The sequence below is a fragment of the Ixodes scapularis genome, unplaced genomic scaffold (genome assembly GCF_016920785.2).
Source record: "Ixodes scapularis isolate PalLabHiFi unplaced genomic scaffold, ASM1692078v2 PGA_scaffold1__304_contigs__length_218370807, whole genome shotgun sequence".
Taxonomy (NCBI): Eukaryota; Metazoa; Arthropoda; class Arachnida; order Ixodida; family Ixodidae; genus Ixodes; species Ixodes scapularis.
In genome coordinates, this window is record NW_024609846.1 from 148,144,301 (window position 1) to 148,167,832 (window position 23,532).

The following is a 23,532-nucleotide window of genomic DNA, read 5'->3' on the forward strand; positions in this document are numbered from 1 at the left end:
CCCGGCCCGTCGACTCCAGTGCCCAGGCAGAGTACACGGCAGCGAAGGCCACCTGACCGTTACTCGCCGGGTTAACCTTCGCCGTCGACTGGCCAGGACCTGGCGCGACCAGACACTGAGTCGGTGTCGGCCGTGTGCCTGGTTATTTATTTATTTTGTTTTTAGAAAAAACAAGCTGGGGTGGGGGGGGGGGGGGGGGGGGGAGAATGTAACAAGTATGTAGCGCCCCCTCCAGTCCGCGCGTCTGTGGCCGCCAGGCTCGGCGGGCAACATTGATCACCGTGCCAAATAAACACCGCGGAGCGTACGCCGCCCCGGTCAGTCATCGTCCACCCTCACAACAAGGCTGCGTGTCGTCTCTTCTCGGCGGGTGCTTCGGCCCCCTTCGTCCACGTTCTAGAAGGATCGTGACGGGTATTGGAATAGCGGGAAGAGGATAAAAAATATATGTGAGGTATACAGTTCAAACACTGAATTTTTTTCATGGGCACCTGATGAGTGGGAAAGAAGTGAATGCAAGAAATTAGCTTAGGCGAAACGTGGTCTTCCGTAAGTCGTCCAGAGTATTAAAACCCCAGAGCTTGGCCTAGGGAAGACTAAATTAAGCGATGGCTTGGAGTTTGTAAAAGTCTCGTCTTTGTTTTTTTTTTCTGAATGGAAACAAATTGGAGTTCCTCTAGATGGGTTACAAATATAGATACAATAAATGACGACTATTAGCGATCTTTTTTTTATTCACTATAAAAATGAAAAAAAAGCCTACAGTTAATCCTCTGTTAGCATAAAATGTTGAAAGACTAAAACATTTTTTTTCTCGAAACTCCGGCATTAACCATGCTAATGATGTAACACCTGCGTACACGGTAGGCTGCTCTAGCCTTACTCTCAGTAAAGAACTTTAATTTTTAATCCCGAAGAAAACGGTCATCGTCACACTGATCTTTTTTTTTTTTTTTTGGCTATAGACGTTTTGCAGCAGCTGTGCATGGGCGCCGCCATAACCGACCTTCAGTTTATGTTTTCCCTTATTCTCTTTACATCACTGCATTATTACCGCAGCAGGACAGGTTATTGCCATTTTAGATTCTGTTGTGTCCTGCTCTTCAGCCACAGGATTATCTGGAGGCTCGTCAACGCTCCCTTTCGCGGCTCAGTATCTCGGTAAGACAAGAGAAGGTCAGCAATGGCGGCTGTAATCTTCCGCGTGTGTAAAGTGTCTATAATGATACGTGAACTTAAGTTTTCTTTCTGGTGGACAAAAATGAGAATTAGAATTGTCTGGAAATCGAAAGTAGTCACTAATTTCAAAAGAAGAACACTATGAGTGGCAGAGATGACAAATGCGTAGTAATAATGCCGCGCGCAGGGTCACGGACTTGTAGAAAGTTCTCGTTCATTCTTGCTGCGGACATAACTATCGTTCATCCTTGTTTTTGTTGTTCTAGAAAGTGCTTGTTCATTCTCGCACCGAGAAGTGCTTGTTCATTCTCGCACCGAGCGCGCTACGCTCGAACCTTCTCCGCCGAATCTTCGAGATAACGACTCACTCTAGATAAGAGGCCGCCCGCGACCTTGTCGAGTCAGTTTTCGCCCCAGCGCTCGACTCTGCTGTCTCGCCGACCTCGACGCTCGCGACGCTTTGTTATTATTTTCTATTCTCTTTTTGTTTTGGCACAAGTTCGCCACATTAAACGTTTAGTTCTTCCTGTTTATTTATTGTTACTCTGGTCACCACCCGTGACAATATATTAAGTTAGGATAGATAACGTCAGCAAAATAATTTATCTTTAATGGTTACACTCCGAACCGCTGCGTTCAAGACGGTTGTGCCACTTAGTTTAGCTTAATTGGCCTCACAAGGCTGTTTTCATCTCAATTTAGTGTACACTAGATTCAATCAAATTACTATATGATCTTAAAATTTGCCGACATATGAGGAATAAAGCAATAATTATCTTGACCCATTGTATATATGTTACTGTGGTCTACGGTAGTTTGCACTGCACTGTTGAGTCAACATCATCATGTTTCGCCATTAATTTAGTAGGACGAACACTTTGCATTTAGCGCGTTACAATTGTGTGCGTGTGCCTCTCTCTGCCTCAGTGGAAAGGGTGATGAGCTTTCTCCTCGTCAGCCGGCTCTGCACTGAACATTGTTTCAGGGAGCTTTCCTCCAGTGAGCTTTCCCGCTATGTTGTGAACACGCGTTTTGAAATTTTCTTGACGCCATTATATCTGCAAATTATGTGAATTGAAAAGCTCGCAAGATAGTGAAGCACGCGACACGCGTAATGAGATCGCATATGCGCCTTCGTGACGAGCGCTCAAATAAGGTGGAGAACTGGGCCAGTTGGTTGACGTTATACATGATGGAGAAAACAGCTCAGAAAACACGGACTACGAGGAGGAACAAACACGACAGGACAATGCTGTACTCGCAACTGAAGAATTTTAATAAAGGAAACAAAGACAGAAAAAACATACACAGTATCTTAAAAGATTGCACAAAAACAAAGGACCACTCTCGCCAACCGTGAAGCGTGTCAATAAACTACCCGTTCACTACGTGACTCATGTTTTGCCGCAGGAAGGAAATTTCTTTGGCTGACAGCGCCAATGACGGTTCACTAACGCACGAATGACCATGACACAGAATGTGGAAGGCCTCAATGATCTCTCTCGTCACCCTATCCTTGTGCGCTCGCAGAACGGTGACTCTGCCAAAGTCCGGCCGACACTGGCAATCTCTGCAATGAACGGGCAAAAACCCCCCAACCGTAGCTCCGAGCGAATATGAGTGCTCACGTAATTTATCATTCAGACATCTTCCTCTTTGCCCCACGTAGCGCCTGTCACACGACAAAGGTATTTTATATACCACACACGCAACACAAGGGACAAAAGGTTTTATGTGCGCCTTGGTGCACTTCGCGCTGGAACGACTAACTACCTCCGCACTAATCCTGGAACATATCTGGCCTATTTATTGGGGCGCCGAAAACTGCCAAAGTCAGTTGGCAGTCTGCCAAAGTCAGTTGAGCGATTCATCGCTCAAGACTTGATCTATAGGGTATGCCTACGAAGGAAGTTCCGGATAACTGCCCGTTCATTGCAGAGATTGCCAGTGTCGGCCTGGGCTTTGGCAGAGTCACCGTTCTGGGAGCGCACAAGGATAGGGTGACGAGAGAGATCATTTAGGCCTTCCACATTCTGTGTCATGGTCATTCGTGTGTTAGTGAACCGTCATTGGCACTGTCAGCCAAAGAAATTTCCTTCCTGCGGCAAAACATGAGTCACGTAGTGAACGGGTAGTTTATTGACACGCTTCACGGTTGGCGAGAGTGGTCCTTTGTTTTTGTGCAATCTTTTAAGAGACTGTGTATAGCTTTTCTGTCTTTGTTTCCTTTATTAAAATTCTTCAGTTGTGAGTACAGCATTGTGCTGTCATGTTTGTTCCTCCTCGTAGTCCGTGTTTTCTGAGCTGTTTTCCCCATCATGTATAACGAGCGCTCTCTTGTCGCGAAGCTCTCCTCTCCTGCGCTCTGGTGTCTCAGCGATCTGCGGTAGTGAAGGGTGACTTTAACGTTGACATTGCACTCCAGGAGGGAAACTGTTTCACTTCGTTTACGATCGAGCGCTTCGGGCTTGCCTGTGTGAATGAAGCTACGGTGCCCATGACCAAGCATCGGACGTGTATAAACCTCGTCTTGACGAAGAACGTGCCTGCCGTCAGCGTACACCCTGTGGTGGTGCACCCAGAGTGTCGAACCGGAACCGAACCGAACCAAAAACCGGAACAGAACCGTTATTTTTAGCCGAACCGGGTCTGAACCAAACCGAAATCTTCGCCGCCATCTTGGAATTGAACCGGAACTGAACCGAAAAAAAAATATTACGGTAACCGGTTCAAAACGGTTCACGGTATTTTTTTTTTATTACAAAGTGAGTGTTTGAGAAGTAAAAATTGGCAACTGGCAATTCTATGTAGTGATCAAATTGTCATATACCGAATTGCAATGTATAAGAAATTGTGGGTTTTCGTGGCGCTTTTGTATTGGCACACTGGCACTAGGGTTAATAGTGTGCCACGTGGTCACGTGACGTCATGGTTTTAAGACATGCTGTCAAATAATGTCACACCACGTGGTCCCGTCGCGTAGTCGCATGACTCACCGTGTCAAGTCGACTTAAATTCAGAACGTCAATTTCCCCCTCTCTTCTCCAAAGTTTCGTGTGCTTTTTCCTCCCTGGCAATCTTTTCACTCGTCCTACCTTCTTGAGTTGCAAAGAAATGTAGATGTATTAATGCTGTTGACATCGTGACGTCACATGCCATCACGACTTCTCACTGCCAGTAATGCGACAGCGTGACGTACTCGGTTGTCATGAGCCCGAGCCGAGTGCTCGGGTTTTTGACAAGCAGCATCGCCAAACATTCGTGTTGACTCCTGTTCAATCAAAGATGAGACTAGCCGAACTCTAAAAATGTCTGAAGCTCAACCCATGCTTTATTCTTTGGAAACCCCAGCGCATCACTATGATGAACACTGGCGGTTCATCATCGTCACAATTAGCTTCAGATCACATCGCGCTTGTTCCAACTGCGAGTTGAGAAAGGGAAAGCTGGTCTTTATTTTTTCTGCGCCTGCCTGTGAGCAGAGAAGCAAACTAATGGGTGTTTTTGCAAGCTATCAACTTCGGAAATTACCTCTTAGCGGCATTTACTGAAAGTGCAAAAATTGTTTCATGAATCATTTTACATGTACACATCATTGAGGCACTGAGACATGTTTTCGTTGTTGGTGAACAGTCTCAGAAAGTTGTCCCCGAGAATAAAAGGATTGAAAGGACTAAATATAGCTTATTAGTCTGACGATAAATAGAACTACAATTGTGTACCGCAAAGATACCTAAAAAAAAAAAAAAGATTTTAGTGGCCTTTGAGGGACAGTCGAACGTCGGCAGTGGCTCAAAATCTCGGAGTTTTGTTTAATGTTCACAGTTTTTGGGTGCAAAATAAAAGAAATTGATACTTACTGAAAATAAATGACACGCATATAATTGTCAATTTGGCACCCCCAAACAAAGGAGTAAGTCTCTCAAAACTAAAAAGTATTCTGTAGAGAAACACCGTCAACTAAAAAAAAAAAAAAAGGGGGGGGGAGGGTTAAAAACCTTATGTGTTATGAAAGTTCCTCTGGTCCGCATCTTCGGCGCAGCGCAGACAGCGTGATCCTGCAAAACTACTTCGTTTGCGAAATCACTCCTGCCAGAAAGCGCGTTTTCGGGGTGCCAGACGCTCGCGCCTCCCTCATTACGCTGCGTCATGCAAGAAAAATTTCTGAATACATGGGTTGAGCTGAGCGCGAACCTTTTGCAGCGTGCATCTTGCACCTTGGAATTTGATTTTCTCAGCAAACTGCAAACCATGTTAAACAGTCCAATATTTTGTTGAAATGTGATGTTCTCAACACAATACTCCGTTCCACTTTAAGTGTAAGTATTCCAGAAGCTAAAAAAAGCGAACTCTGGGCTTTCAGTGTCCAATCACGCGCGTTCCTCCAGTGCGAGTGCTCGGGACCATAGGCTCGCGCTTGTAGCATAGGCTGCATCTGTACTTGAAGAGGCTAGGGTGCCTCAATGTCTCTCTGTTTAGAGTGATGCCACCCTTTGTAGTACCCGATGCCGACAGCACACGCTCATGGGGAAAATACAAAGAAATCGACGAAAACAAAATGTCGCCGTAGGACTGTCAGCGCCACACACGCGTGCAGGGACACGCACTTTCACGCGCTTCTGAACAAAATATAAAAATAAAAGTGGGGAACAAAATGGCGAGATGTCTCCACCGTAAGCAAAGCGCACATGAAGGCACCCTAGAAGAGGCCATGCAATGCGTTTCTGGCCTTTCTTTTTTTTTTTTTTAATTTGCATTGCTTTTGCTCGAATTAGTGACTGCGACCCTAGCAACAGATTAATCATAAAATAAACAATAAATCTAGCATATTTTGAACATAATAGGTTAAAGAAATTTAGAATTTTGAGCAAATTTTCTTTTGTTGATGACGTCTTTTGTCTGAATCAGTAGAGAACCGAAGCGACAAGAGCGTGCAGCAACCATACGCGATCTTCCAAAGTGTTGGAAATCAACATCCAGTTATGAGGATGTGAACGCCCCACCAATTTACGAGTGTTACAAGCAAATATTTGAGTGAGAGTCACGTGCTTGAAAGGATCAGAAAGGGTCCTTGCGCCTATTCAGCCAGTCCTACCTCTAGAATTTTATGTCATCATTATCCGACGCTCTAGACCAATGTCGGCACTGAACATTCGTGTGTGACACTGATAGGCACGCCGTTCGAAGCAGCTTTTGGTTTTCTTCGTTCCTTTGCAATGCCCCTTTAAAGGAGCGGTGCAACGATATTCAGTTGGAATGTTTTTCACTTTACACGAGCTTACTGGCAAACCTGGGACTCAAGGATACTCACACGGAACGCCAATGGCCAAGAAACTCCTTTGTTTGCGGATGTAATTTCAAGGACAAAATCGATCGTTTTCCTTCAATCTCTCATTTGCAAAATTTGATAACGTAACGTGGGGATCGCAGTACATCCATATGACGATATTCGAATGCTGTTCATAGATTGGACCCGAGCATTGCGTGGGCACTCAATTTGGGCTCGTGATAATTACTAGCTCGAGAAACATTCGGGTAGTGGCCCGTGCCCAATCGCAGCAACGACGACAACAGCCGAGCCATAACAATGTCTGAAACTCAGCGCGTGCCCTGTGCTTTGCCAACCCCAGCTCGTGGCTATGATCAACATTGGCGGCATATAATCAGCTCCAGATGACGTGGTCGCTTGTTCTGGCTGCGAGTTGAGGGGGTGAACGCTGCTCGTTTTTCTTTATTCTTTTTCTCGGACTTCTATTGAATGGGGTGAAAACCGAACGCGTGTTTCATAGGTCATTCGCGTCAGGGATCCCCTTTAAGCGGTATTTGCGCAAAGTACAAAAATTGTTGCATCGCCCTTTTAAGCTGAAACAAATATAGCAAAAGGGGATGTCCAAATTGTAAAGTTGTGCAGTATATATAAGGAGTATTCACTGGGCGCCATATTTGTGGGTGCTGTCTAGAGCGCATGCTCAGAACGAGCCCACATTCATAGGTTGCTAAGACCGGCCATTTTAACGGTGTGGAATGCACGTTGCAAAAGGACCCTGGAAGCTAGCCATCAGCATGCGCTCAGCAGTCGCGCACACAGCTATGGCCGCCAGTGAATGCTTCCTATAGCAGTCTCGCGATGATGTTCTGCGGCCTGATAAAATGTTAGAGCGCGCATGACTGATAAAGTACGGAGTTGTAAAATTAGGCCCCAAAACAAGTGCACGACTATTTGCACGTGGAGAGCAGCAGCTCCTATATCTACGGTGTGTCGTTCGATTCCCCCACTTCTACTTCAAGTGCCCTAGTCCGTTGACACACGCCGAGGGTTAAGCGCCTTTCGACCTATTGAGCTCGACCAATTGAAACGTCGGGCCACTAAATGTTTAGGACTTGGTTTGTGAAAGTCTGTATTTCTCAACTTTTTGACCCAACCAGACGAAGTTCCATCAAACATGTTTACGTTTAAAACATGCATTCCCATATATTTCTTCTTGCAGTAATTGGCGTCTTGAATGGCATTATTTAGAAGAATATCATTTATTATTTCTATTTCTGCCCATTTTGTGTATTTACCTTCAAATCTATAACGTAAGCACACAGTTCTTTTTGGCCTACCCCGCAACCCGGTGTTTCACACTGACAAACAGTGAACAAATAAGCGCGTTCCGAAGACTCAATGGATGGCTATTTTCGAGTATTGTCCTCCCGTGTCGGTCTCAAGCGGTTATGTGAAATTCATACAGTCATATTGATTGATGACAATAACAAATATTTATATACTACCTGAAGACTTGACAACATAGACAAAAGGGACGATCACACTAAAGATACACATCATAAGTTAATGCACCCAGTCATTATCTGAAATATGCTCTGGAAATATTTTCCGGCATTTTTATCCTCGAGAGGATTTGAAAGAAACTTAGCCATTTTTTTTTCAGTTTCAAGTTGATTTAAATAACATGTGTTCCTGACGAGTATTCAACTTCTCAAACATATAGAAGTCTGTTGCTTCTTTTATTCGATGAACAACGATTTTTTGTGTCTCTGGGCTGGATGAAAACAAAGCACACAGTGGCGCGTGGGTGAACTATGACGATTGCGCACGCAGACCGTCAGAAAGTGACCAATTAAGCAGCTGTAATGTCGGGTAGACTATGAAATACTACTTTGTTCTATTAAACAACAAATCACCGAGTAGCAAGGGTGATGCTTATTGACAAAGTAAATTGACCGGCATCTTGTCAAGAACAAACATCAAACGCCGAGTTATGTCGAAAATATGCACTTCAATGCGCTCTTTTTTAGGCCAGATCCGTACTGAATACGAAGGTCACTCTTTTCTGCATAATTATTCGCGTGCGTCATGGTGCTGAATGAAAACAATATTAGTCAGGAAAGCAAGCGTTGTGCTTGCCGCTTAGTGGTCTATAAAAAGTAGACTGCAAGGGTTTGTCCTAAAACTTTCCTGACATTTTGAAAATATTATTGCTTTTAACTTAGTTGTATCGTGATCATATATATTTTGAATCGTATTTTATAATCCAGATTTCAGAATATATATATGGCGAGAACGTGTCCATTTTATGATTGTATGCACTGTAATTAATATTTTAAGTACAAGAGCACAGTAGGACTCGACTTTTAATATTGCGACGCAATCGTCTACTAGTCACGTGCATTTTAGGCGACCCGCCAGACTGATAACCTTTAGATTCAGGTGAAATATATACGACTGAGGTAAAAAGAAATAGTTGTTCAGTCGTATATGTTAATCTAGCTTATCATTTACTGTTTCATCCAAATGAAACAACGCAATTTATTTTTGGTACCTGGAAATAAAAGTGCATTCAACAAATGAAAAAAAGAAAGTATATAGTTACTCGTTTCACTCCTGAAAAGTGCCTATAGCCAAAGGAACGCGGAAAACATATTCTCAGTTTAGCGCTTCGAACCGGTTCGAACCGGTTCAAACCGGTTCGAACCGTTATTTTTCGGTCCCCGGAACTGAACCGGAGCTGAACCGAAATTCGTGAACCCGAACCGGAACCGAACCGATAAAATTTCGGTTCGACACTGGCTGTGTACCACACCGATCACAAGGCCATGGTCACTGCGATAAAAAAATAAATTCCAACCCGGATCGTTATATATATGTTTGATTCTTAAATCGTTCAAATAACCAATTACCCAATCACACCTTAATGTTTACATTTATAAATACTTCATTCCCACCATAATACAGCTTCGCTGGTCTTCCTTCTTCACCAGAGTGAAAAGGCTGACATTTTTTTACTTCCCACATCCAGTAGCTAAGTCGTACTCGTTGAATGCATTTCCGGCTTCCCACATATATTTTTTCCTTGTGCAACTGGCATGTCAATATTTAGAAAGGTACTCTAAGACTATCGCTATAACATATTCTGCAGTACTTGACCGGTTCATGTTATTCTGAGCAGCAGTGCAGTCACGGGAGGTCAAGTATAATTGTTCTTCTTATCATCTATACCTCCCCTTTGTCACTGTTTTTAATTAGGTAAAGAATTTTGTGACACTCTACCGTATAGTTTCTATTAGAACATGGAATGTGGCCGTGCTTAAGAGTACTTGCACGATAAAAAATATTAGAAGCAGAATATTCCCAAATTAAGTACGTAACTCACACATGTTATTGTTTTTATTTTAAAGCTACTGAATGTATAAAATTGATGACTGATTCATAAGAAACGTGATGAAATCTTACTTGTTGTTTTTCGTTCGGGGGAAAGTAGCTTTGTAAGTAAAGGTAAGCTGCAGGAGCATACATTGTTGTTTCCTCTGTTACCAGTGCGTCCAAACAGAGTTCCTTCCATTCTTTTGGTTTCTCAGGGCTGAACTTTGCTTCGTTTTTAAATGTTTTCCAATACACCTGAAGTTTTCCTCCGGCAGTTTTAATGTAATCCAGTATCAACATCCAGCCCATGTAATCCTGCAAGAGGTTACTGGAAAAAATGGAAAGCAGTTATGGTGTTTCGATGTTATATAATATATTACAATGGAAACGGCCAATAAGGCATAGAATAAGCTAATTTCTGCAAATATCTGAGGGCTCATATTAATGATTTACTATTTTGCGGCTTCGGTTTTAGAACGCGAAGTGTTTCCAAAAAGACAAGATTTTAATCTGCCTTAGAGATGTTCGATTCGGTCGATTCGCAGCCATTCGCACGAGGCACATAGATTAAACAGCTTGGTTAATTAGCGCATAGACAAGGGAGGAAGAATGTAGACCTAGGATAGAGCGCTAGTGACAACTGGCGTTTATTTCTAGGGCAAAGGAAGACAGATAGGAAGTACTGACTGTTAAAGGAGGAACACACACGAATAAAAAGACATGGCAAATTTCCAGTAGAAGAAGGGGCGGGAGAGAGGAAGACATAACAATAAAAAGAAAGAGAAGGGGTAGAAAAGAATATAGGTCTTAGCTTCACGTCCGGGTTACACATCTGCGTCGGCAGCGCCCATACTATCCCAAACGACAGCGACATTTATATGGATATATGTGGAGAGCATACGAATAGCTTATGGGCAACAAATGGACAGCATATGGGTCAGCATGCCTGAAGAAAAGGAGAGCAGGGACTGAACTAGGCGTTGTTATATCTGTCCATTGCACAAGAAAATCTTTTCCAAGCTCCTCTTTAATTTGTTTACCCGATACGATATCTGCAACACAAAATACAAAGTGTATATCTGCGCTGAGAACTAAGGAAATCAATAAGACTCACGAGCAAGGTACCACGCACGTTGGGCGTTATAGGGTGTGCAAGTTCTTCTACTATTGGCGTACTAGCAGCTTCTGCTCACCTGTTACATTTTTCCTTGTATGTTTATATTCCGTCGTAACCAGTAAAGGCACTTGCTTATATACCTCGTCAACGCGCACATTCTCTAATTTTGAATGTTGCCTGAGAACGGCATTGTCGAAAACAAATTTTTAGATTTTTTTTGTTTGTTTAGTGCTGCTAGCATCGAAAACGAATAAATCAACGCTGAAGTGCCTGTGGTTTTGCCAAACAAACTGTATAAAGCTGAGAGAGAAAGCACCAGACGGGAGCGCACAGGGACGTCAGGACGCCGATCTCTGGTCGGATTAATTAGTGAGTACACCTAAACATAGATGTTGTTGTCTCCACTGCACTCGTCGAATGCTTTAGAACAGCGAACGCCGGATTCCGGCGTTTGGCTCTCGCATTTAAGCACGTTCAACGCGTGCGGTACAGACAAAGGTAGCTAGCTTTAGGTCTACCGACTAATCATTTCTACGAGAGCAGAGCGTTCGGACGTGCCGCGCGCTCTCGTCGCCTTCTCTCTCTCTCTCCGGTTCTCCCGCATTGCTGAGGACCGCCTCAATTTTCAGATCGGACGGCTTTTAGCTATTTAATAGTTAGGCTGATGAACGTTTTGTTTGCAGGTTATTATTGGCGCACTGTGGAGAACACAAAAATGTTAGTTGTATGTTCGAATTCTACGATTGACCCAGTAAATGTAACGTCATTGCTAAAAAAGACAGTTCCTAGGGGCGTTGCTAGGGGCGACTACATGGTATTACATTTCGTTCCACAAAAAATATTGTTTGAAATTGAATGTGGGACTGAAATATCTAAAACATATGGCTATACAAAGCCTTTATTCTACACTTACTACGGCAGAGGTTTGCCAACATTTGGCTGTTTCTAAAATATTTGTGACGGCAACAACCTGTCTTCCAGACGTCTCGAGATGCCTACTGTAGACGGTGAACGCATAGGGAATGACTGAGGTATGCCGTCTGCAACAGTTCGGAATATGTGTGCAATGATACAATTTGTATCTTCTATTTTTTTAGAACATAGCAGGTCGAAGAGAACCCAGAATGTTTGTAATAATCCCTAGAATTGCGTTGCAAGCGGAATGGTCAATCGAAGCCTTAAAGACCCCCCCCCCCCTCCCCTTTAAGGAAATAAAGTGAAGTGAAGTGAAGAAGCCATCTATTTATTTCTCCCCATTCTGTACCACCCTGTCTCCGTCCCCCTCCCTCCCCTCCCCCCTCCCCCCCCCCCCCCCCCCCCCCCCCCCCGGAGTCGTCGTCTATCTCATCCGAGTCCACCTCACTCTACCTAGCTCTGGACTGATTAATTCTGAGATAATATTGAAATACGTTTCCAATTGATGCGGTTTCCAGGGTATTTTTTGGGCCAACGTAACAGATAGTTTTTAGAACCCCTTATTGCCTTGCAGTTTTTACACAGCGAAATAGTCAGTCGAAACCGTTACTTTTACTGGGTAAAGGCTCTGTTATACTCCGACGCAACGCGTGCGCGCGCGCGAGCGCGTCACAGCGACGTCACGTCCGCGAAAACCCGACGCTCTATACTCCGGCGTCGTGGCGTAACCGACGCGACCGGCGGCGTTCGACGCCGTCTGACCGCCTCGACGCCAAAATGGAGCATGCCGTATTCCGCGCCGGCCGCGCCGGCGACGCCGGACCAGAATGCATCACGCGCTGGCTCCGAGCACTACTGCGTGTGGCGCCATGTTCGAAGAATCCGACTCGGTCGTGGAGAAGCTCATCGAGGGAATTCGTCCTCACCCGTGTGTCTACGACACGAGGAAGCTTGAGTTCCGTAGACCGTGCGCTTGTCAAAGATGTACCGTATGTACATGACCGCCTACGCTTGCGGCGCAGGCGGTGCACCAACAGTGCAAGCGCGAGTTTTCGTCGGGCAAGGTACGTCCACGCCATCGCGCGAACTTGGCGCTCAAGAAGCGCGAGAATTCTCGTCTGCTATTCGAAATGAAAAGGAACCGGAAGCGGCGCACTCTCGCAGGAAGCGCCGGAAGCGCGCCCTCGTAGCCAGATTCTGCGCATGCGCCGCGCTGGCGACCCACCGACGCGCGCCGCGGGAGACGGCAGGGCCGCCGGAGTATAGAGAGGTCGAATTTTTGACGCGCGCGGCGTGACTGACGTGACGTAGCCGACTTCGGCCAGCGTTCGCTTGCGCGCGCGTTACGTCGGAGTATAACAGACCCTTAACTCTCGTCTTACAAGAACAAGGTCATTGACCTCGAGCTTCGGAATGTTGGTGTTGTGACGTTTGTTGAAGTTTTATTTCATAGAGCTTCGGTAACTTTCTCTTTCAGCTTCTGTCTTCAGCCTTTCCTTGTGTCTTAAATTCTTTACCAACCCCAATGCTCGAGCTGCTGGAAGAAATGCGACTTCTAAAGTCGCTGCAAATTGTGGTCAGCGACCTAGGCCTGCTGTAATAGATCGGTTGTGGTACGCAACGGCTGCTTCGAGACAGCATTTTCATACGCCGGGAAATTCGTTATACAAGTTGATGAATTGCTTTATGTCTCTGATAGCGCGCTCAACGAAGCCACTTGAAGCGGGGTGATATGGAGCAGAAAGTTTAAAAATTATTCCATGCTCTTGTGCCCACACTTTTAGCTTGTTGCTTCGGAAGGCGGGATCGTTGTTCAACCGATGATTCAGATGTTCTTGAAGATTTCTGGAATTACAAAGGTAATTATAGCTTTTGTGTCCTCTTTTCCAGGTTCTGTAACCACTGTCCTGGTGTATCTGTCTATGCATAGCAAGGAGGCTTGTGTCTTTTTGACTCCATCAACTTTCTTCTTTAACTCTCAAAAATCCAGATGGACAACCGTGAATGGTGTTTTTGAGTACTTTGGCGATGTCATCTCAGCCACGGTTTGCTTAAACGTAACTTTATAAATTTCACAGTGAGGACATAATTCTATCTACTGTTTGGTCTCGTTTTTCATCTTCAGTCATGAAAACCTCTTTGAAAGTTTTTTTGGAGGTTTTCCAATATCCGACTTGACCACCCGTCTCTAGGCTGTGGTGATAGAGCATCAGTACTTTGGGAACAAGAGTGCTGGAGACGTAGTTCCTTTTCTCTTTGAATATCAAAGTTTCACTCCCTTCCTAGAGTTTTTCCTGGTTTATGGCTTCTGGGCTGTCAAAATTTTGTGATTAACACCATAGACAAAGTATACGTCCCTCGAGTAGACCCGGGTTCAGTGGAATATCTCAAGGTAAAACTGTTGGAGTTCGTTGATCCACCGTGCTAATCGTCCTTCAGGCTGAGCCATGTTGAGCAGGTGTGTGAGGGCTTGGTGGTCTGTGAACAACTTAAATATTGTTCCCTCTAGGTACGATCGGAAGCACTTTAAATCTATCAAAACCGCTAGGGCCTTCTTCTCGTAGTCGTATAGTTTATTTCCGGCTTTGAAGAGTTGCACCTGCTATAGCCAATGACCTTGTTGTGTGATATCCGACAAATATAGGACAGCTCTTGCACCGCAATGAGAAGCGTTGATGTTCCGCTCAAAAGGAAGATGGAAATCACGTAAACATACAACCGGGTCAGAAGAAATTATCTGAGCTAAGCTGCGAAATGCCGCCTCACATTCGTCACTCCGCTCAAATTCGAGAAACTTTTACATCAATCTGGTGAGGCACATCGTTTTCAGCGCGTAGTCCTTAATAAATGCTTGCAAGTATCCGTCGAATAAAAAAAGAAAACTCTGAGAGCATGCACGTTGTAAGGTCTGACCATTTTCAAAAATCTATTACGAATTCCTACTTAGTAATCTTCATGGTACCATCAAATACCAGGCCAGAAAGATGTCCTCGCCCGGGAGAAACTCACTCTTTTTAAAGTTGAGTGTGAGACGGGCCTCACTGTGTGCTGGCAGCACTTCAAACGGATGCTGCACCAGCTCCTTTTCTGATTTGGAGTAAATTATGACATCATCGATGTACACAATGCAGAAAATTCCAATGTATTCGTTCAAAACTGTTGTAATCATTTACTGAAACCATGGGGAAAAAATTTTCCATTCGAACGGTAGTCGCTTGTAATCATACAAACTAAAGGGTCTCGTAAAGGCCTTCTACACTTTCGTACCTTCGGTCAGTGGAACCTGTCAGAAACCTTTACGGAGGTCGATCCGTGAAATCTGGCACCAACCCGTCTTGTCAATGATGCTGTCAATACGAGGTATCGGGAAGGGATTTAGCGCCGTCTGTTGGTTGAAGGCGCGATAGTCTGTAGCAAATTTGAAGTACCCGTCTTCTTTAGGAGCGACGGTCACTGGTGAGGCAAACGGCGGAACTGTAGGCCCGATGATGTCTGCGTCCAACATCTTCTGTACCAATCTCAGCCATGAATTGTTTCTCGTGTTATGCTGTACGTTTTTTTTTGGAAATAACGGTCTCGTCGTTAGGCGCGAATGGTACTTGGAATTTGGCGATGGCAGAAAGATAAGTTGCGACACATTACAACTCTGGGTACTGTTGGCTAATTCCTTGTTTCGTTCTAACAAGTTTCAGTTTTTGTACTTGAGCCTCCGGGCGAGGGAGACTGCTGTTATTTTGTCTTCTGTCCACTAAAATCTCATCATTTTGGTAGATCTTAATCATCAGCTGCCTCATACCAGGCCTCGCTAATAGGAAATTATATTCCACCCCATTCGTAAAGAGTTCTGAAGTCTCAGCATATTTCCCTTGGAACACGAGAACAATATTGATCCGGTGGTAATAAAACAGTCGTTTGTAGTCGTAACTTTGTACGCAGACATTTCTTCCACAGTACACGTTTCCAAGCTTTCCCTTGGACTTGTTCATAATAGAAACTCACGCTCCACTGTCTATCAATGCCTTTACGTTTGATCGTTCACAGTTATTTCAATGGGCAGTAAACGCAAAGAAGCTAAGTAAACAGTCTCTATTTTTGTCCTCAGGTAGGACTGCTCACCCTCGTTTATTCGTTTTTTTTTTTTTTTTTCCTTCTTCTTTGGTTCGACCGCAGCTATCTTTAGGACCTTGTTGTGTTGTAACAAGGTTCAAAAGCGGGTTCCGTGGCTGGAGGGTTGGAGCAGTCTGGTTCCGATCAAAGGAATATGGTGGCGATGCGGACTAGTTGGTTCATGCTTTATATATTCGACACAGCGCACAAGAAAGGAAGTTGAAGTCGAAAAGGTGCAGAAGCGCTTGACTTGTGTGCCCCTTCTAGTTCCTCTTCGTTTTTGTGCGCTGTGTCGAATCTCCTCTGATCTAGGTTACGCCGCTGCGGACGATCGTGGTCTCTCTTCGGCGACTCTTGAGACACTCGACTGTTCCGAAGCCGCCTCTTGTCAGCCAACGTGTTCGGCCTCTCCTGAAGACACTGGAGTAGAGCTTCAACCGGCTTAGGCGACATCAGTTGGACAGTCTTTAGCCTATTTTGTGAGAGCCCGTGGGTGATTAGGGCCATTGTTGCCGAAGATGGTAGTCCTGGATCGGCAAGTTGGAATAGTCTTCTTTTCTCGTAGAAGTACTTTATTGGAGAGCATGACCGGAACTTGAAGAAAATCACCCGGTTCCATCTCTCCAAGGCTTTTTCTAGAAAGCTTGTCAGAGAACTCGCCTTGCAATCGCTCCAGCTTGACTCCGGATGGTCTGTCAAGTGCTGGTTTTACCACTTCTTGGCTGTCCCACTCCGGTAAAGACGCATGTACTTAATCCGATCCTCTTCTAACATCCAGCAATACTTTTTTACTGCATATTCAAAGATATTTCATGCAACCCTCCGGATGTGAAGAGGATCCATCAAATATGCCTGGCTTGACCAGCTCAAAACGATGTCTTTGCGGTGCTTTCAACGCCGAGATGATTGCTCCCATCAGTTCGTTTTGCTGCGCCGTTTGCTTTTGCTGCAATTGCAGTCACAGCATCACGAGTGCGACTGTAGACGCTGGCGCTTCTGGACTGTATCGTCTGTCTTGGCTGTCGAGTTGACGGAGGCTGGGCTTGAAAACTAAGTCGTCAAATGCCGAAAGTTGAATATTCACCTTCGTATACAATTTGCTGATGAGTTCTTGGAGAGAAAGATTGGCCTTTCAAAGAACCAGCTCTGTGAGCTCATGGGTGTTGGCGTGTCCAGGCAGCTGTCGCTCATCTTCGTCTTGTCGGTTAGTTCAAAATTCCACCTTATCGCCTGCGGTCTTGTTTATGGTAAAGGTTACCTACATTACTTCCCCTCAGGCTATCTTGCCGGCAGTGGCAAATTGTAATGACTCCTAGAATCGCGCGGTAAAGTCACTGGTCAGTGTATACATTCTATTTATTTATTGTCATTCCTTGCTGCTCTGTTCTTCCTTCTCCTCCTCGTTGACGTCAATCTCATGCACGCCCACTTAAGTATTTATAAAAACAAATTGTGTTTGCGTGCAATACGGAATACTGTCTGACGAAAATCATCACACGTATAGAGATCTCGTAAAAATGCAGCGAGATTTAGCACATCAAATCAAAGCAGCGTCAGTCCTTCTTTTTGATTTTGCTGAATCAATTATTTTGAGTCAAACATAAAGGATTGACATTCCAAACTTCGACTTTCAGACTCCCAATAGGGTGTGTTGAGTACCTGCTTGCAAACATCACACTGAGGAAGAATACTGCAAATTCTTTCGTTTTCAGTAAGATTCTAAATAGCAAAAAAGGTGGATGAGAAAATAAGAAGCATTAGGTAAGTTATATTGTTCCGAACAGTTCGTTTGCTCATAAAAATATGAGCTCAAGCAATTTCTGAGCCGTCAGAACTTCTTGAAACGTGTGCTAGTCTGCACTTCGACGTTAGTACACTTTACGTCGTGGTTGTACATAAATTTGCTTCACAACGTTTCACCCATCTCAAGTATTGCGGAAGCGAGCTCGACAGACAGGCGTTCACGCGCTCGCGCAACTCAAGCGTTGATTAAATTTGTGCACAGTCACTATTTACACCCAAGATCCCACAGAAACTTGACACCGAGAAAAGAAGTGTCGTCGCTTGTCACCAACCTCATTAAACGAGTCGCGTACTCCCACAGAACGAGCACTAATCCCGCCAAGGCATCGTGTCATCTGCTGGCGAGGCAAAACCGGTTGTTAAACTTTATTACCGGCATTCATCATCGCTATACGATGCTGAGATAATAGAAGAAGTATTCATTATTAGATACAGGAAAGACACAATGCTTACAAAAAAAATTATTTATTTTTGTATCAGTCAATTTTTAACCTTGTATCTCTCCATAGCAACGGACCTAGGAACGGTTTCTTTGAAGCACAGTGCCTGTATGTTACGTCATTACTTACGGGGTCAATTCTGAACATATTTTTATGATGACAAAGAGAAAATACAGCACTTAGTAAAGTTATGTACGTAGATGACCTAATTCATGTTCCTGTTTACCTGTATTTTACAATATAGTATTGTAGAATCTTTAAGAAAACTATCTTCGGCGGAATAATAAAAATAACGTCAATTATTAAAGTATATGAAACAAAAAAATCACAAAGTAAAGTAACCACCAGAGAATAAAGTAAATAATGAATATAACAACACTGGTGCATATTTGCTCCCATTTCTACGGCCTTCAAAATACCTGGCCGCCTTGTTTCACAAAACAGAGTTGGAGAGTCAACCAACCTCTGCGATACACGGATGGAGCTTAGTGAATGGGAAGACCGCAAATATTACCAGCCGTAAAATGAAGCCTGTAATCCCATATTGAACATGGTTAGGGAGGTAACATGGTGTTTTACATCATGCTCAGTGTCAGAAAGTTTTATGCAGGGCGAATTCAGAAACAATCGCGGCAATATGTGGAGGGCGTCCGCAATGCAACTAAAAAGCAGGAAAAGCAGGCGCGGAAAAAGTATGCGCTGAACGGCCGACGAGACTGAAGACGACGTTCGAAATGAAGAGAACGTGGGATGAAAGAAGAACGAAGAGAAGATACATTTGGAAGAGGCCTAGAGGAAGCGGGCGGCGTTTGAAAAATGTTTAGATCGAGGAGGATTTAAAAGGGGTTCAAAATGACACGGGCGGCCGGCTCCGCGTCCTGCAAGCAAGGATTGTCCGGGAAACAGCCCCGAGTCCTTGGCGGAAACCAAAGCCCTCCGCTGCACAACCCACAAGCCACAGGTCACCCAATGCTTTTCGGCAAGCTCATGCGCAATGGCCACCAAGAAGGCCCAAGATACTGAGCAGTGAATTAGCAACGACGGCCACAGACTCTTCGTTTGATCCACTGTGACAGGTGTGAATGTGTATTTCTTTAAAGGGATACGTCAACGAAGTTTGAAATATTCCCGTCGTGTTCAAAAATAGGTTGAATACGAACCACAATATCCGTAAATGACAATCGCACGTTTGTACTTTGAGCCTGGTAGCTGTATTTTTCGTTATAAACGGCCCACTCTGGCAAGCGCTCGGAGAAGGCCCAGCGGAGACCACGTGACATCCAACGCAATCGTGACGTAGGTCGTCTCAGGACGAGCAAAGCTACGGCGAGGCTGACATCGAGAGGATGGCCTAGTCGTTCCAGCCACCGAAGCGGCTGCTTTTGTACGAATTTCGAGTGACGGGTTCATCTTCTGTAATCTTGTAGGGGGACAATAGCGACTTCTGCGATACACTAAAGACATTCTCGGGAAGAGGGGAGTTCCTCCTGCCTCTCTTCTCTCGTCGTGGCCGGAGACGAGAGAACCTCCGTCACAAGCTGTCAAGGTTCCTAGACGGGCATTACAAGCGAGGCGTTAGCGACATCCACCAGGTGCTCTTTGCTAATCGTTTAAATCGTCTTAAAATTGCTTTTCGTTACTTTTTTTAACAAGATATTGGTATGTTCGATGTGATGCTGCTCCTTTGAACACATATAGACCAAAAACTAAGCGCCGAAATTTCGTTGTAGTATCCCTTTAATTTCCTCGGCTAAGTTTTCTCCAGTAGTCTTTTTTTTTTCGTGTGAATACTTATGATTTTGTTTTCTTCGTTTTGCTTTTAAATGCAATCTATTTTGCGATAAAATGAGAAAATCCAGACAGAAGTTTTGCCCATTATTTTAGAACCGTATAGGGTCCTTGCACATGCCAGGTTTTCATTAAACGTGTATATTCTTTTATATCTTAAAAATTAAACACTGTGGTGTTTAATCTTTCTAAATCAGCTACTGAGGTGTCTAATCTTCGTTAATCAGTTGAGTGAGGGAACAGGTCGAATGGCATTGTGCTTCGAGTGTTATGCAATCTAGTGGCAAAACGCTGGGCACCCTGAGACCGCAAGAGCTTTGTTTCGCGGGATCGTTCGCCTTCCTCAAATTGATCCTAAAAAGAAGAAATAATTGCTCTTCCGGGGGATACTTGAGGCCTTACGGGGCAATAATATTTTAATGTGCACTTTTTATTACACTTCAGATAAACTAATAGCTATATAACCGCTTTCTATTGTGTTTACGTGTAATGTAATGACAATAAATGGACGAATAAAAGAGTTCAACCTTTACTTACGAGTCAGTCTTCTGTATGTATTCGAGTATTGCATTAACGTGATATCTGTTTCGCACCGTTACGTGTTGATTGGACTTAAGAGTGATGTTCACCTTCTTGAATTGATTGCTCAAAAGTAGGAAGAGGGGAAACTGAAATAACGCATAAATTCAAACATTTCACACTTAGCGAAGTGCTTATCGTTTCTAAAGAGCAGTCAATTCCTGTCTATTGTATTTTAATTTATTGATAATTAGTGTGTATCCGATTGGGTCCATTACAGGAGCGCATTCAAGACGATTCAACCTTTTGAATCGAGGATCATGGTAATTGACTGAACGTTCAATGAAATGTCCTTATATAATACGTCATACCCTTTGAATCATCCTGCTTTGTTAAAACAAACTCGTCTATACCGGGCGCTTTTGCAAATATATAAAAGAATTTAAATAAGGGCTAACAAGAGAAAAAAAAAACTATTTTAGGGTACTAACTGCCTGCCATGGTGGATGTGAGAAATTGCAGAGACATGCTAATTAACAAAATAATTACTTCCAACTTACTGATTGATTTTTTAATTAGTAAAACTAAATGTATGGTCTCGATTCAAAACTTGCTAAGTGATATCGAAAACTCCTAAATCAAGTGCTACTTGAAGCGCATAGGAAGCAGAAGTGTGCGCCAAATTTACCTTTTGTGCAGCAAGTGCAAGGCCGGCGATATGAAAACGCGGAGGAATTCATATCGTCCGCGGTTTTGCGTCGCCGGCATTGAGCCTGCTTCACACGTGGCAGCTCAAGCGCAATCCCGTGCTTCCAATGTGCTTCAAGTAGGCCTAAAATTAAATTGATGAAGGGATTTTGATTACGCTCAGAAAGTTTCAAATTGGAACTGTACGTAAGTTCATTTTTACCAATAAAAAAATTAACAAATTTTAGAGTTCATCGTTGTCTAATTAGTATTTTTCTTTAGATTCCTGACGTCCGCCGTGACTGGGAGCTTCTTTCCGAAAAAATCATTTTGTCAGAACCACCCTTGTTTTACGAATTTGTGAAAATATTCGGAGAAACACTCAGTAATATTGCAAATGACAGACAAGATGCAGGCGAGCTGGTGAACATTCAGCATCTTGAAAACCTGGGTTTAACAAACAAAAGAGGGATGTATCATAACCATTTTTCGTTCCTCAGTCTCCGTATAAGCTTGGGGTTTCTGGCGCCATTTATTTACCTATCCAATTAATAAACAAGATGCAAAAAAAAACGCAAACCCTCTTTTGACGTTTGCAAGCTACAAAAATGGCGCACTGTGATCTATCATTGCACATAATTTCAGCATATATTGCAGAATATTAGAATTCACAGGAGGGAATGTTGTATAAATACCAATCTCTTGTGTTATTGCCATATAAGCTTAATAATTCCTCTATCTCGCGCTTAAGGATGGCAAAAACGATGTTCTTCTACATACTGATGGTTATGTGTCGCTCGGCTGATGCTCGCTTAAACCTATATATGCGTATCAGCTAAAGAGATTCTGCTCTTCTGTTTCCACAGTTTTCGTAACTTACATTCCAGACTCCCAGGACTAAAGAGGCTTCTTCGTTTCCGATTAAGATTCAGTTTTGTGTAAAATGTTAGTATTTCTCCTTTTATTGGCAGCAAGGAAAAAACGTTTCTCTACTGTTTTTGTAAAAGCCAAATGAACCAACGGCAATTTGATATTTCGGTTTTTCTCACTGTCATTTTTTTTTCTCAGTCGAGAGTTTGGGAGTTGGGACAAGGCATCTCGATATCGACATCATCAGCCGACTTGATTATCGTCCATGAAATGAATGCGCAATAATATTATCTCAAGAGTCCCTTTTGAGACGTTTATTTCACCTTACTGATCATGTTCAAATTGCTTTCAAAACCCGTTTCCTTTCCTTTGACTGAGAAGTCGTTCGGTGTTTTTGAAAAATCCCGAAACTATCCTCGGAGAAAACACGACATATCTTATGGCACAGATAGGGGTATATACCCCTATCTGTGCCATGTATATAGACCCCTATCTGTGCATTATGTGGAAACAACTGTATAGTTGTTTCCACATAATAACATGGACAAAAACCTTTAATTTTACGCCGCAACACAGTTTACGGTACGTTCCTCTATTGCCTTTTACTGAACTCTTTTTTTATTCTTGTAATCCCTTATACATAAGTACTTTTGTAACTGCAGTAAATTATTCAAAGTATTTTAGGTTACATGAAATTGTTTACTTTCATATATTTTTCTTCTTCTAGGAGGCTGAATTTTAATACTACATTCAGTTGCGTTTTTAATCAAAGAACTGTAATTATAGTCAGTTTTATATACCCGTACAAGACAGCGAGCAATAAAAAAATTCAGCTCTTGTTACAATTAAGATCTTTGTCTTTAGAGGAAACAAAAAACGCAAACCTCCAGGGAAGATTCAAAGCGTATTGTAATAAACAGTTGCCTTTCTTATATTTTGCACAAAAACAGTTTGAAGTTCGTAATTTATCATGGAATGTGGCACTCTCACAACTCCGATCCACACACAGGATATAATGCAGGGATTCGAATATGTGACACCCAAATGAACGATCTAGCGGAAACGTTCATTGAATGATTGAATAAACATTTAAAGGGGTCATGAAACGCTTTTCCAACTTTTTCCTGTTTAGCTTTCCTCCTCAACTCATAAATCGCGCATTCCACCAAACAGTTCAAGAAGACTAAAAGAGGAGGGGAGCATCTCGCTAGCGCCCATAGTCGTATTACGGCCGAGAGTGCAGTAAACACGAGAGGGGCGAAAGGGCGGGGGTGGCTTTGAGGCCGGATAGGGCATAACGGCTGAGAACTGCATGAAGGCCGATAGTCTCTAAATGGGCTGGCGTGGCCGCCTTTTCGGGGTCGCCTTGTGGTTGACGACTTTAGTTGCCACTAAATAAGATAGATGGCACCACATTGAACATGGCGGATGAAATTAACATCTTTTCAGTCTCGTCAATCACT

The 23,532-nt window shown here is 43.6% G+C and overlaps 1 protein-coding gene across 1 annotated transcript in view; it reads right to left on the reverse strand.

Annotated features, from left to right (window-relative positions):
• The window catches only part of LOC115323868 (neprilysin-11-like), a 138,773-nt gene that overhangs the window by 70,450 nt on the left and 44,791 nt on the right, over positions 1-23,532 (reverse strand). Inside the window, exons 8-9 of the mRNA XM_029984376.2 lie at positions 20,531-20,661; positions 9,914-10,151 (exon numbers count right to left, since the gene is read on the reverse strand). Of these exons, the coding sequence (XP_029840236.2) occupies positions 9,914-10,151; positions 20,531-20,661 (369 nt within the window). The remainder of the gene's footprint in view (positions 1-9,913; positions 10,152-20,530; positions 20,662-23,532) is intronic.